The following is a 16,004-nucleotide window of genomic DNA, read 5'->3' on the forward strand; positions in this document are numbered from 1 at the left end:
ATAGGTATATGAAAGGTGCTCAACACCACTCATCAGGGAAATGCAAATCAAAACCACAATAAGATATCACCTCAAACTTGTTAGGTAGGAAGGCTATTATCAAAAAGACAAGAAGTAACAAGTGTTGGTGAGCGTGTGAAGAAAAGGGAACCCTGTGCATCATTGATGGGAGTGTGAATTGGTGCAGCCAGTATGGAGAAATTGTTTGGAGGCTCCTTAGAAAATTAAAATGAGAGCTACCACATGATTCAGCAGTCCCACTTCTGAGTATATACCCAAGGAAGTGAAATCAGAATCTTTTATTTTTTTGTATATTTTTTATTGGAGTTTGATTTGCCAACATATAGTATAACACATGATGGTCATTCTGTCAAGTGCCCCCCCTCAGTGCCCATCACCCAGTCACCCCATCCCCGCCCACCTCCCCTTCCACTATCCCTTGTTCGTTTCCCAGAGTTAGGAGTCTCTCATGTTTTGTCACCCTCTCTGATATTTCCCACTCATTTTCCCTCCTTTCCCCTATAATCCCTTTCACTATTTTTTATATTCCCCGTATGAATGAAATCATATGTTTGTCCTTCTCCAATTGACTTACTTCACTCAGCAGAATCTTAAAGATATATCTGCACTCCTCCATTAATTATGCCATTACTCACAGTAGCCAAGATACAGAAACAACCCAAATGTCCACCAGTAGATAAATGAATAAAGAAAATGTGCTATATACACACAGTGGAATATTATTAGCCTTAAAAATGAAGGAAATCTTACATAAGACAACATGGATGAATCTGGGGGACATTATTCTAAATGAAATTAGCCAGTCACAGAAGGATAAATAATTCATGATTCCATTTATATGAAGCATCCAAAATAGTCAAACACACAGAAACATAGAGTAGACTGGTGGTGGCCAGGGATTGGGAGTCAGGGAGAAATGAGAAGTTGTTGTTGAACTGGCATAGTTTCAGTTATGCACGATGAATAGGTTCTAGAGATCTGTTGTAAAACATTGTGCCTAACTGATGAATCACTAAACTCTACCTCTGAAACTAATAATACACTATATGTTCATTAATTGATTTTTTTAAAATTTTTAAAAGAAAAAAATGTGCTTAGGGGGAAAACATTGTGCCTATATTTAACAATATTTTATTGTGTACTTAAAAGTTTATTAAGAGTGTAGTTCTCACATTAGGTATTCTTAGCCCAACTACAATTAAAAAGTTTATTATCTTGCTCTCTCCCAAAGTAGAGAGTAAGCTGATTACAGGCAAGTATTTGGGAAAGACAACTCTTTAAAAAAAAAAAGATTCTATTTATTTATTCATTAGAGAGAGAGAGGGAGGGGCAGAGACATAGGCAGAGGAAGAACCAGGCTCCCTATGCGGAGCCTGATGTGGGACTAAATCCCTGGACCCCAGAATCATGACTGGAGCCAAAGGCAGATGCTTAACCATTGAGCCCCCCAAGTGCCCCAGGAAAGACAACTCTTTTACATTTTACACCATTGATGGGAATATAAATTGGCGCAGCCACTATGGATCAGTAGGGGGTTCCTTAAAAACAGCTCTTAGATGATCCAGCAATTCTATTTCTGGGTCTATATCGAAAGAAATTGGAATTAGGATCTTGAAGAGATATCTGCATCCCAAGATCATTGCAGCATTCGTCACAATAGCCAAGACATGGATGCAACCTAAACATTCATTGACGGACAAGTATATAAAGAAAATATGTCATATACATACAATGGAGTATTATTCAACTTTAAAAAGAAGGAAACTTGTCATTTGCAACAACAGAGGTGAACCTGGAAGACATTATGCTATGTGAAGTAAGCCAGACACAAAAGGACAAATACATGTTATATAAGGAAACTAAAATCGTCAAACTGATAGATGCAGAACAGTATGGTGGCTGCCAGGTGCTGAGAGGAGGGGTATTGAAGAGGTATTGGTCAAGGAGTACAGAGTTTCAGTTCTATAAGGTGCATAAGTCCTAGAAATGTACTGTAGAGCATAAAGCCTATAGATAACAATGTCATATTGGATATTTAAAAATTTGCTGAGGGGGTAGATATTATGTTGTTATTGTACTCATAAAAAGTAACAAAGAGGGGGCACCTGGGTGGTTCAGTGGTTGAGCATCTGCCTTTGGCTCAGTGCATGATCCCGGGGTCCTGGGATCGAGTTCTGCATCAGGCTCTCCTCAGGGAGCCTGCCTCTACCTCTGCCTATGTCTCTGCCCCTCTCTCTGTGTCTCTCATGAATAAGTAAATAAAATATTTTTAAAAATAATAATAAAGAGGGCAGGAGAAAATTTTTGGAGGTAATGAGTATGTTTATGGCATTGATTGTGATGGTGGTCCACAGGTGTATGCTTATCTCTAAGCTTTTGGGGTATCAGTCATACCTCAATAAAGTAGTTTTCTAAAGAAGCAGATATTTTGTCTTATTTGGGCTTGTGTCTCAGCACTGTATCTAGTATACTGTAGGCACTTTATAAATATTTCATCATTAAGAGGGAAAAAAAGGATGTATAAATAAGGAAAAGATTGTCAATTATTGGTTTGCCTAATTCCTTCTAGTGTTTCTTCTAAAAGTAAAAGTTATACACCTGGACTTGCTTAGATTATTCAGCTGTGCAAGAGAAATTAAATGTTGGGGAGTTAGACCTCATGCTCACTCTCATTCATTTCCAATAATTAAGTGGGAATGAGCTCTTTGGAAGGCTTCAGGCTAGTACTGGGATGCTTTAAAAAGAAAGAACCCTCAAAACAGCAACCACACATTCTAGCCCCTGCCCTTCGAATGTTAGAGTCTGGATTCTGCACTCATAGCAAAAGAGATGATGACATATTCTCTGTGACCTAAAGAACAAGGAGGGGTTTGAAGAGGGGAGGAGGCAGGAGTTAAAAGCAGTCAAGTCTGGGGCAAGGCAGCATGGAGTTTTAGGAAACTGCTCCCTTCAGTGAGGGGCAATTTCAAGTGAGATTGCATGGTGGACTGGATGAGGCTTATGGGAGTGGTAAGCAGGGGCCAGACCCTCAGATGGTGGGCCTCAGAGATAAAAGACTAAGCCTTCAATAGAAGCTTGTCCTTAACAAGTTATTTGGAATTGTGGCTAGACCAGAGAAAATCTCCACGTAGTATAGGAGTGGTAGGTGTCTCTGCTCTTGCCCAGTGCAACTGAACATGGTGCATAGACCAGATGTTCTATGTACATCCTCACCAGGGAGTTTCTGACCAATAAGAGTTATTCTTCTTTGAGGTAGGGTGTCCAGAATCCACTGGACTGGCGCTCTTTACCCTGGATTGGGGGAGCCGTAGGCCACTTTTTCGAAGGAACACTCACTTTATCTTGCATGCAATTTGGCAAGGTCTAGATTTTTGCTGATGGTTAAATGAATGAAAATAATGGTGATTTAGATAGATGGGCAGCTGGAAGTTAGGGAAAATATCAGTCATTGAGAAAAATTCTGAGAACTGAGTTGAATCCAACTGCGAAAGTCTCTCTCTCTCTCTCTCTCTCTCACACACACACGCACACACACATGCACACTGTATAATGAGGATATATTACATAATTGGCATCGCTAAACATCATCGTGGTTGATTGTGATTTCTTTGTCTTGGAGTTTGGTAATATGCTGGAGTTCACAGGGCTAGTAAGTGACAAGGCTGGGACTAAACTTCCTAGTTTGAATTCCTCTAGAACACACGCTGATCATTCCATTCTTCTCTGCCTAAAGCAAACCTTGTGTTCCTTAATAGTCCAAATGTATCTCAGGGGAGAAAATAAGATTCTGTGTTCAGAGAACTGGATTGGAATACATAGTAAAAGCAGTTAAGAATACCACAGTAAATCAAAGGCATGAACAAAGAGAAGAAACATAATATTCAGTGGCAATGTGATCATCTACATATGCAGTGTTAACCTCAAGATTGGGGAATCACAAAACCATCCTGGACGACTCCTTTCTGAGGCTCACTCTGATTACTGAAAAAAAAAAAAAAAAGATCAGCATCATTTTTCTTTGACAGCCTACCTCTCTCTTGGGTCCCCTGTCTTACGTTTTGGTTTTTCTATCTCACATCAAGTCAGAGATAGTAACCTGCAAAGCTTGCGTTAGGGACACTGCTCTAGTTTGCGTGGATGTGGTGTTGGCCAAGAATTCTTTAATCTGAGAGACAATACTCCCCCCCCCCATGATTAATACTGGGAAAACAACCACCTCACATTATAGGGGGTCATTCAGATACCTGGCAAACCTGCTCTCAGGCCTAGAATGCCTAGCAGGGCAATCAGAGTGGGCATCCCCTCTTTTACTCTTCAGAGTTTTCAGCAAGGCCAAAGTCTTATCCTAAGGAGAATGGCCACACTTCAGTAGAGGGAGGATCCTGGGTTGGATAGATATCTAGTTGAGGTCCCTGGGTAATAAATGTGAGGACCACCAACTCCAGAACAGTGGTGTTCCAAAGAGACCTAACTCTGCTGTCCACCTCTTAGGACCCAAATATCCCTGGCCTAATGTGGCTCACTCTTCTACCTGGGAGGTCTCAGGAAAAAGCATCCCTTGATCTGAGCAGAGTAAGGAGGAGGAGCTCCTCTGGCCAGGAGCAAGGTCAGGTCCCTGAGTGAAGGAAGAGGACAACGCTAAACCCAACGCGCCCCCCGCCCCCATTGTTAACCATGGGAGGTCTCTGGCAGAGATATAAGCCTGAGAAGCTTCTCATTTCTGCCTGGTGAGTCTCAGGGAGGGTGGGGTCTTGTCTAACAGAATGGGCCCCATTTCTGCAGGAGGAGAAGTCTTCGCCATAACCGGAGTACGGTGAGCACCCTCAGTGCTAATGAGAGAATCTCTTCCCCAAAAGAGGAAGGCTCACAGAGTTCCGCTCCTCTTCTCAAGTCTCTGGGGCCCCAGGCAAAGGTAAGCAGAAATAGTGCACCCTGACTCATTACTAGGGACTTGAGAAAGTGAGGGTTTCCTTTGGGGCCTGGCAGACCTGCGTCAGTAGGGGGAGGAGTCCCAGGTTTGTGGGATCACAGTGATTCCACAGAGCCTTGTCTTTGCTGCCAGACTTCAGAACGTTCGGCAGCCATGGCCGGATATGATTCATCGGAAATTCCGCTTTGGAGATCAAGACCTCAACCGAAAGACGCAGAGTTTGTTCCGCCAAAGAGTGGAATCTGAGGACTTCTCTGAAGTCAAGGTGAGGACGTAAATGTGAAGTGAAAGAACCACTCCCCGTGGTGGCCTCACAAAGTACCGCCCCTGGGGTCGGCAGTGGAAAGTCCTGGCACAACTGTTAGGCCGAGTTCTGCCTGGGAAGTCTCAGGAAGGAAGGTCTTGGTCTAAGAGAGTGGCCCTGATTCTGCAGATGAAGGAAACATAGGCCCTCGCTAGAGTCAAGGGGGTGGGGGGTCCTGAGTGCTAATGAAGGGATCTCTTCCCAGTAGAGATAACGACAGAAAGCTGGACCCCTACATATCCCCTATTCTGGGATAGTTTTATTTGGCAGTCACTGACAACCGCCACCCCCCACTCCCTGAGAGCTCCTGGAAGTGAAGGCTGTTGTGTTTGGAGCTTGGTGAACTCAATTTAGTGGAGGGAGGAGTCCCAGGCTCTGAAAGATACCAAAAGGAAGACTTTGAGTGAAGACCTACGGACCACCGACTCCAGAACAGTGGGGTCCCACAGAGCTCTGCCCCTGCTTTCAGCCCTCAGAGACTCTGAGCAGTTGTGGCCAAATATGACTCATCTTTACTTCCCATTCAGAGTTTCCAGGAAGTGAGGACATTTGTCTGGGGGTGAGGCCTCTGGCCCCCTGATGGTGAATTCTCAGGACTGGTCTGGAGTCAAGGTGAAGACATTGAGTGGGGACTGAAGGGACCATCCAGAACCATAAAAAGGCATTCCATTAAGTCCCGATGCTGCTGTTGGCCCTGGGAGGCCCCAGCAGAGCTATAGGACTTCCTGCCTGGGAAGTCTCAGGTAGGCAAGGCCTCAGTCTAAGGAAGTAGCCTGGGTCCTACAGATGGAGGAGACCTAAGCCCTGACTGCAGTGAAGGTGAGGTCCCCGAGACTAATGGGAGACCTCTCCTCAGTTAGGGAAAGTAGTAACCTTGCACTTATTTCTGGAGGCTTTTGGTGGGAGTACTCATATGGAGGACCCTAATTTCCCCTTTAGGAACTCAGGGAATGAGAACTATACTCTGAGGCAGGATGCCTAAGTCCTACCTGTAGTTAAGGTCAGAGACCTAAATGAGGACTAAGGGGAGCACCAACTTTAAAATGTGTGTCTTATAAATTCTGACCCTTCACTCAGCCCTGGGAAAAACTCCAATGCTGCTTAGGCTGAGGCACTCCCTTCATTACTGTATGGCAAGTCCCAGAGAGGTAAGGCTGTTGGACTAATTGAGCGGCCTCAGTTCTGCAGAGGGAGGAGACCCAGGGCTTCAAGGAGTCAGAGTGAGGACCCTGAGTGAAGAGTGATGGTACTCACCCCAAAGAAGAGCCAACAGAGAACCCCCCCTTGTTTACAGCACTAGGGAGCCCAGACATGGAAGTAGGGGTATGTGAACCCTACTTTATTTTTGATGCCTACATTAGGCATCAGGTTGGTGAGAGCCTTTGTTTCAGGGAAGAGACATCAGATCAGCAGAGGAAGTTGTCTCAGGCCCTGCCTAGAGCCAAGGTGAGGACACTGAATAAAGACTGAGGACCCGGGATCCCTGGGTGGCGCAGCGGTTTGGCGCCTGCCTTTGGCCCAGGGCGCGATCCTGGAGACCCAGGATCGAATCCCACATCAGGCTCCCGGTGCATGGAGCCTGCTTCTCCCTCTGCCTGTGTCTCTGCCTCTCTCTCTCTCTCTCTGTGACTATCATAAATAAATAAAAATTAAAAAAAAAAAAAAAAAAAAAAAAAAAAAAAAGACTGAGGACCCTAATAACCCCAGAACAGAGAGTTCCACAGTACTGTCAGCAGTGGGTGGCAGTAGTAGGCCAAGGCAGTAGTAGTGGGCCAAGGTGCCCCTTTAGTTTCTCTTGAGGGGTCCCAAGAAGAGGAGGACCTGGGTTTGAGATGTAAATTTAGAGCAGCACAGAGGAGGGGGCCCCTGGGCCCTGCCAGAAGTTGATGTGTTGGTCCCGAATGTGAATTAAAAAGATCCTCATACTCCAGGGTTAAGAGGATTCCACAAGGACTAGACCTGCCCACCGCTGCTCTCAACCCCAGTAAGCACCAAGCAGGGCTGGCAGGCTGCAGTCCGAGGCTCACTTTAATTATTTCCACAGGATTCTCAGAGTACAGGCTGATCATAACGAGAGTCTCGTGGTCTCCTGGAGCAGTACCCTCACAGAAACCTGCAGAGGCGGCCTTGGTCAAAGCCAAGGTGATCTCTGCCTGCTGAACAGGTGCTCCCTCTCCTCCTCTCTTCTCTCATGCCCAGATCACCTGCTGTCCTACCCACACTCATATCTGCTGTCCCTGACCATAGCCATCATGCCTCGGGAACAGAAGAGTAAGTTCCGCACCCGTGAGAAATGCCACCAAGCCCGAGGTGGGCCCCAGCATCGAAACGGTGCTCTAGCCACTGCAGCCAAGGAGCAAGCATTCCCCTCCTTGGCCCCTCCTCCTTCTGGAGTTCCTACTTGCAGAAAGCCCACTTCTAGATCATGTAGCACTCTCAAGAGGTCTCAGAGAGCCCTATCCACCAAGTCTGCAGGGGTTTCTCACACAAGACCATACAAAGGAGTCAACTGCAAAACTGAGAAGAAGCAAAGTTCCTCCCAGGCTCCACTCCCCATTATGCAGTCTCCAGGAGACCCTCTGACCAAAACAACAGGTACTTTGGTACAGTTCCTGATGTAAATGTACAGAAGGAAAAAGCTCATTACGAAAGCTAATATGCTGAAGATTGTCAATAAAAAGTACAAAAATCGCTTCCTTGAGATCCTCAGAAGAGCCTCTTTCAACCTGGAAGTGGTTTTTGGAGTTGACTTAAAGGAAGGCAATTCTACCAAGGATTCCTATATCCTTGTCCGCAAAATGGACCTCCCCAACAATGGGACTGTGAGTGGTGGCAGAGGATTTCCCAAGACTGGACTCCTGATGAACCTCTTGGGCGTGATCTTCATGAAGGGCAACTGTGCCACTGAGGAGAAGATCTGGGAGTTCCTGAATAAGATGAGAGTCTATGCAGGAAAGAGGCACTTCATCTCTGGGGAGCCCAAAAAGCTCATCACTGAAGATTTGGTGAAGCTGAAGTACCTGGAGTACCGCCAAGTGCCCAACAGTAATCCTGCATGCTATGAGTTCCTGTGGGGCCCCAGAGCCCATGCCGAGACCAGCAAGATGAAAGTGCTAGAGTTTTGGGCCAAGATTAATCATACCGTCCCCAGTGCCTTCCACTCTTGGTATGAAGAGGCTCTGCGAGATGAGGAAGACCGGGTTAAGGCCGCGGTTACCCTCGGGGCTGAGAAGGATGCCACAGCCAGTGAATCTTCCAGGGACTCTCCAGCAACTTCTCTGACATCTGATGAAGTTGAGGCAGAGTCTTCATCTTGTGGCTGAAGAGAGCAGTCAGTGTCCTGATTAGTGAGGGCTAGCTGTGACTTCGGGAACACAGTGTATAATACCTTTGTGCTCTTGTTCTGTATGGGTAATTTGGAGATTTATCAAGATCTTTATTTTTTGCTGTTTTTCAAATGTTACTTTGAAATGAAGGCTTATCTAGCACTATAGTCTAAATTTATGAATTACATTGGTCTCACTTATTGTTTATCAGATTTTAGAGTAAGAGTGTTGCTGTTTTATAAAACAAATTGGGAAAAATTCTATCTTATTTAGTAATGTGGTATGACATAACATCACATTGGAGTATGCATTTCCCTTAAAAATGTGAAAAACTTAGGCAGTAAAACACATGAAATCAAGATAGAGAGGGGGAAGAATAAGATGGTCAGTATTTGGCTTCCTAATCTCTTTTACTCCATGTTTTATAAAATTCTAAATAACAGTATGTGCTTGACTAACTGAAGAATGTAGAATTAAACCTTCATGAATTAGACCCCATGATCACAGGGCCATTTGTTCCCCAAACATTGACTAAGCATCTGCTCTTATAAGGCTTCATGCTAGCACTGGGAGAGCTGAGGAAAGGACTGAGACATTGACCATAAAATTATAGCGTCAAGAAGCATTTATCGCACAAGGAAGAATGGTGACAGACACTCTGAGACCGAAAGGATACATGAAAACACGGGGTAAAACAGGAGAGAGGTGGTTCCAGATGAGAGCAGTTAAGTGTCAGTCCCCTGAAGCAAGGCAGTGTTGGGCACTCGGAGACTGCAGGTCCTTAGGTGAGAGGTAATTCTAAGCTGTCTGCATGGGGCGGGGGTGGGGGAGGTGGGGGCGGGGGGGGGTGGGGTGCTCCATGAGGCTGTGATCAGAGGGAGCAAGAGCCAGCCCCTCACATGGTGGGCTTCAGAGTTGAAAGACTAAGTCCAGAAACTGCCCTTAAAGTTACTTTGGAATTGTGGGAAAACCAGACAAGAGAGATCACCTAGGACAGGGATGGAATGTGTCCTGTGCTCTTGTCTCGGTGTAGGTGAACAGTGTGCAAATTAGATGTTTTGTTTACATCATCTCCAAAGGGTCTCTGAGAAGTAAGTGTGTACTCCCTTGGAGTGGATGCCCAGAACCTTCTGGACTGGCACCCTTGGCCCTGGGTTGAGGGAGCCAGAGCCCACTAAAACATCATCCAAATTAGGTTATCTTGTATGTCATTTGGCAAACTCCAGGGAAAGTCTAAATTTTTGTTGGTGGTTGAATGAATGAATGTCAAAGTGGTTTAGAAAGAAGGGCAGCTGGGAGAAAGGTAAGTTTTGGGGCCTTGAAATATATTTTCGGAGCTTTGTGTTGCATCTACTAAGGATGAGCACTGGGTGTTATACTATATGTTGGCAAATTGAACTCCAATAAAAAAATATACATATAAAAGAATAAAATATTAGATAAACATGAGGGGGGAAAAATAAAGTCTACCTTATGCCAACATTGGATGACATACTTTAATTGGGAAATATTACTTACTGTTCCTTGCTAAGCACCATTGTGTCTAATAGAATTTTTGGTTGTTGTTGTTCTAGAGCACTGCAGAGTTTCTGACATCCCCTGCATTAAAAATTAAATCTCACTGTAGTGAGTTGAAACTCCGGGGGACAAATTAATCAAAGTAAGAACTGGCTCTTTTAAAGCTCACTACAGGCCAGGCAATGTGCCATGTATTTTTATATGCGTTATGGGCATTCTATTTGTCCCCAAGAGAGAGCTTATCAAACCCATTTCACAGATGAAAAGACAGCCCCCAGAGTTTGGTACTTTGCCCATGGCTGCTAAGTGACACGTTTGGAACCAGACTCCTGGCTTGAATTAGTCTGAATTCTACACTTTTCTACTCCTCCCAGCATGAGGCCAAATTCATGTTCCTTGATTCCCCTTTGTTCTCACTACTACAAAAATTATCTCAGGTACTAAAAAGGACTCTGTGCCCAAAACACTGGATTGGAATATATAACCAGAGCAATTACCATTTCAAAATAATTGAGAAGTGTGAATAAAGGAGAGAAAGGGATAATAACCAGCGACAATAGGATCATCTATATATCCAAAGTCAACCTCGAAAGATCAGGGGCTTACAAAATCATCTTGGCTAGCTCCTTCCATAAAGAAAGTTACATCTATTCAAACAGAAGTTACATTAAAAGCTAAGTCTGGTTACTGAAGAGAAGAAATAGGTTAAAGCATTTTTTTTCCTTTGGCAGCATATCTGTTCTGGGGTCTCTGCCTTGTGTTGCAGCTTCCATATCTCACATCACTCCTGGGACAGGGACTAGTTTCTCAAGGGTTTGCAATAGGGAAAATGGTCAAGAGTTTGCAGGGATATAGCCTTTCCTGGCAAGCCTTCAATCAAGAAACAGGAGCCATGATGAAGATCCCTTTATAGTAGGACTGTGGAGAGCAACGTGCCAGGCAAAGTTATAGGTCTGAGTATCCCCTTACTTATTCTTCAGGGTTTTTGGAAACAGGCGAATCCTGCCATAGGAGGCTGGCCTCAGGTCAGTAGAGAGAGGACCCCCAGTCTCTGATACATATGAAGGTGAGGACTCTGAATAAGGAGTGAAGAAAGCAGAAAGCAGCCACCTAGAACAGTGTGACCCTGCTGTCAGCCCCCAGAGTCCCCCAAACAGCCTGGGAAGAATGTGGCTGTATCTGATTTCCACTTAACAGGTCAAAAAGGTAAAGATTCTTGGTCTGAGGTTGATTGAATCAGGTCAATAGGGGTAGAATTTCCAAGGTGTGCCAAGAGGAAGGTGAACTCTGAAGAGTTCAGAGACCACCAAACCCACATCAGTGGAAACTCACAAAACCCTTCAAACTGTCATGAGAAATCTAGCCATAAATGTCAGACATATGTGGCTTCATATCTTCTCAGGGGTAACGGAAAGTGGGGAGGTCCCAGGTCAGCAGAGAGAGGAGACTTGGGGCTTCACATAAGTCAGATTTAGGGTGCAGAGTTAGAATCCTGAGTGGGATCACCATCACAGGGCCTCAATCTGCCTGCCACAGCTGTCACCTGTGGGAAACCATGGCAGGTGTGGCCAAATAAGGCCACCCTCATCTCTTTCTATTAGGTCTCAGGGAGGTATAAGCCTTTTTCTGGGGGAAATGTCCTCAGATTAAGAAAGAGAGGAACCTCAAGCCCTGCCAGGAGTCAAATCAAGGAAACTGAGTGAGAACCAAGAGGATGACCCACCCCTGAATAGATGGAAAAACAGTCTGGTCCTGCCCTGGCATTCAAGACTTAAAACCCCAGGGTAGGATATGAGGCTAGGGCCTCCAGCATCACTTTTTTTTAATTGACTTCATTTTTTAGAGCAAGCTTAGGTTCACAGGAAAACTGAGCAGAAATCACAGAGTTCCCATATACCCTCTTCCCTGATACATACAGCCTCTCCCACTTTCAACATCCTGCAGCAGAGCTGTACATGTACTACAATCTATGAACTTCTATCCACACGTCAGTAGCTCAACAATGCTCATAGTTACATTAGACTTTATTCTTGGTGTTGCACATTCTGTGGGGTGTGACAAACGTATGATGATTTCTATCCATCGTTACAGTATACAGAGTAATGTCACTGCTCTAAAATCCTCTGTGTTCTGTCCCTTCATTCCTCCCTGCTCCCCCAACCCCTGGAAACCACTGATCTTTTTACTTTTTCTGTAGTTTTGTCTTTTCCAGAATGTCAGATAGTTGGACTCACACAGAAATAAGCCTTTTCAGATTGGCTTATTTCACTTAGTAATACACATCTAAGGTTCCTCTATGCCTTTCCATGGCTTGATTAGCTCATTTCTTTTTAGCACTAAACAATACAGGCATAACTCAGACATACTGCGGGTTTGGTTCCAGCTCACAGCAATAAAGTGAATATCACAATAAAGTGAGTCAAAGGAATTTTTTTGGTTTCCCAGTACATATAAAAGTTATGTTTATACTCTACTATAATCTGTTAAGTATGCTATAGTATTATGCCTAAAAAACAATGTACATACCTTAATTTTTTAAAGGAGGAGGAGAGAGGAGAGGAGCAGAAGGAGAGAGAGAATCTTAAGCAGGCTCCATGCCCAGTGCAGAGCTAGATGTAGGGTTTGATCTCACAACACTGAGATCACAACCTGATCCAAGATCAAGAGTTGGACACTTATCTGATTGAACTACCCAGGTGTCCCATACATACTTTAATTTAAAAAATACTTTATTGCTAAAAAAGTCCTAGCCATCTGAGCTTTCAGTGAATCATATAATCTCTTTGTTGGTGGAGGGTCTTACCTCGATGTTGATGGCTGCCTACTGATCAGGGTGGTGTTGCTGAAGGTTGGGGTGGTGGGCAGTTTTTTAAAATGATGCAATGCAACACAGAAGTGTGCTGCATTGATTGGCTCTTCCTCTCACAAATGATTTCTCTGTGGCATGTGATGCTGTTTGGTAGTTTATACCCACAGCAGAACTTCTTTCGAGTTGGAGTCAATCCTCTCAAATTCTGCTGCTGCTTGATCAACTAGGTTCATGTAATATTCTAAATCATTGGTTGTCATTTCAACTATCTTTAAAGTGTTTTCACCAAGAGTGGTTTTTATCTCAAGAAACTACATTTATGTATGTATGTATGTATGTATGTATGTATGTATGTTTATCCATTAGAAGCAACTCTTGATCCATTAAAGTTTTATCATGAGATTGCAGTGATGCAATCCCATCTTCAGGCTCCACTCTTAATTCCAGTTCTGTTGCTCTTTCTACCACATCTGCCATTACTTCCTCCCCTGAAGGTTTGAGTCCCTCAAAGTCACCAAGGGGGGTTTGGCATCAACTTTTTTCAAGCTTGTATTCCTGCTGATATTTTAATCTCTTCTCATGAATCATGAATGTTCTTTGTGGCATTTATAATGGTGAATCCTTTCAAGAAGGCTTTGCCCAAACCCATCGAAGAAATCACTATCTATAGTAGCTATAGCTTTACAAAATATATTTCTCACGCAATAAGAATTGAAAGTCGAAATTACTCCTTGATTTATGAGCCAGAGAGTGGATGTTGTGTTAGCAGGCATGAAAGCAATGTTCATCTCATTGTACATCTGCATCAGAGCTCTTGGGTGACCAGGCGCATTGTCAATAAGCCGTCATACTTTGAGAGGAATCTTTTCTTCTGAGGTCTCAAGAGTGGGCTTAAAATATTCAGAAAACCATGTTGTAAACAGATGTCCTGTCACACAAGCTTTGATGTTGCTTCTATAGAGCACAGACAAAGTAGATTTAGCATAATCTTAAGGGCCCTAGGATTTTGGGGATGAGAAATGTGCATTGGCTTCAACTTCAAGTCATCAGCTGCATTAGCCGCTAATAAGAGAGTCAGCCTGTACTTTGAAGCTCTGAAGCCAGACACTGACTTGTCCCATCTAGCTATGAAAGCCCTGGATGGCATCTTCTTCCAGTAAAAGCTGTTTTATTTACATTGAAAATCTGCTGTTTAGTGCAGCCAACCTTCGCTAATGATTCTAGCTAGATCTTCCCAATAACTTACTGCAGCTTCTCCACCAGCACTTGCTGCTTCACCTTGTATGTTGTTCTGGAAACAACTTTTTCCTTAAATCTCACGAAGCCTCTGCTGGCTTCAATCTTTTCTTACACAGTTTTGTCACCTCTCTCAGCTTTTATAGAATTGAGAGTTAGGGCCTGGCTCTGGAGTAGGCTTTGGCATAAGGGAATGTCATAGCTGATTTCATCTTCTGTCCAGACCACTAATACTTTCTCCATATCAGCAAGAAGGCTGTTATGCTTTCCTATCATTAGTATGTTCACTGGAGGAGCACTTTGAATTTCCTTCAAGAACTTTTCTTTGCATTCACAACCTGGATAACTGTTTGTGCAAAAGGCCTAGCTTTTGACTTTCTCAGTTTTGAACGTGCCTTTCTTACTAAGCTCAGTCATCTCTAGCTTTTGGTTTAAAGTGAGAGACATGCGACTCTTCCTATCACTTGAACACTTAAAGGCCATTGCAGGGTTATTAATTGGACCAATTTCCACATTTTCGTGCCTCATGGAATAGGGAGTCCTGAGGAGAGAGAGAGAGAGAGAGAGATGGGGGGATAGCCAGTCAGTGGAGCAGTCAGACCACATACAGCATTTATCAACTAAGTTCACCGTCTTCGGTAGGTGCAATGTGTGGTGCCCTAAAGCAATTACAATAGTAGCATCACAGATCACTGGTCACAGATCACCATAACAAATATAATAATAATACAAAAGTTTGAAATATTGTGAGAATTACCAAAATGCAACATAGAGACACAAGGTGAGCACATGCTTTTGGAAAAATGGCACCAAGAGACTGTCTTGGCGCAGGGTTGCCACAAACTTTCAATTTATAATAAATGCAATATGTGCAAAGTGCAGTAAAGCAAAGCACAATAAAACAAGATAAGCCTGTATTCCATTGTTGGGATGTCACGACCACAGAGTCATCATTCCTCAGTATCAGTAGAGTAAGTTCAACAACACAAGAAATGCCACTGGGCCTGAGGTAAGGCCCAGGATCTCAAGAGGGCTTAGGCCACTGCAGCAAGAGTACTCCCTCTCCTCCTCTCTTTTGGAGATGTTCCCTCAGATTGCCTTATTGCTGGCACTGCTAGAAGCCTCAGAGATCCCGATCCACCATTATTGCTTCTGCAGCTATTTCATGCACGAGGTCTTAACAAGGTGTCAAGAGCCAAGATGAGAAAATGCAAGTTGCTCTGAAGCCCCAACCTCTGCTGAGAGCTCACTGAAACATTCCCTAGCCAGGAAGGTGAGCAAGTGGGTGCACTTCCTGCTGGAGAAGCATGCAGTGAGGGAGCCCAATATGAAGGCAGACATGCTGAAGATAGTCAACAAAATGTAGAGAGAGCACTTCCCTGAGATCCTCAGGAGGATCTTTGGGCACCTGGAGCTGGTCTTCAGCCTCAAACTGAAGGAAACTAAGCCTGGAGGTCATCCCTATACCCTCTTGAGCAGCCTAGATCTCACCAGTGATGGCAGTGTGAGCAGTGGTTGGGGCCTTCCTAAGAATGAGCTTCTCATGCCTCTCCTGGGTGTGATCTTTGAATGGCAGCTACACCACTGAAGAGGACAAAATGTGCTTGGCATCTGTGCCAAGATGAGGTATTTAATCTTTGGAGAGCCCCAGGAGCTCATCACAGAAGATTAGGAGCAGGAAAGGTACCTGGAGTACAGACAGATGCCCAACAGTGATCCTCCGTGTTGGGAATTCCTGGCAGACCCAAGAGCCCACGCTGAGACCACCAAGATGAAAATGCTAGAGTTTTTGCCAAGATCGTGGACTTCCCATGCTATTATGAAGAGGGCCTGCAAGACGAGGAGAGAGCACGAGCCTGA

General features: G+C 44.3%; 1 protein-coding gene and 1 pseudogene across 1 annotated transcript; both read left to right on the plus strand.

The window, feature by feature from the left end:
* Window positions 1–5,103: 5,103 nt before the first annotated feature.
* MAGEB3 (MAGE family member B3) lies at window positions 5,104–9,352 on the plus strand. Its single transcript, XM_038586481.1, is given in 2 exon segments — window positions 5,104–5,216; window positions 7,300–9,352. A coding segment is annotated over 1 exon segment (1,071 nt). The 5' UTR covers window positions 5,104–5,216; window positions 7,300–7,507; the 3' UTR covers window positions 8,579–9,352.
* A 4,575-nt stretch (window positions 9,353–13,927) lies between these two features.
* LOC111094931 lies at window positions 13,928–16,004 on the plus strand (annotated as a pseudogene).

The sequence above is a fragment of the Canis lupus genome, chromosome X (assembly GCF_011100685.1).
Source record: "Canis lupus familiaris isolate Mischka breed German Shepherd chromosome X, alternate assembly UU_Cfam_GSD_1.0, whole genome shotgun sequence".
Lineage (NCBI taxonomy): Eukaryota > Metazoa > Chordata > Mammalia > Carnivora > Canidae > Canis > Canis lupus.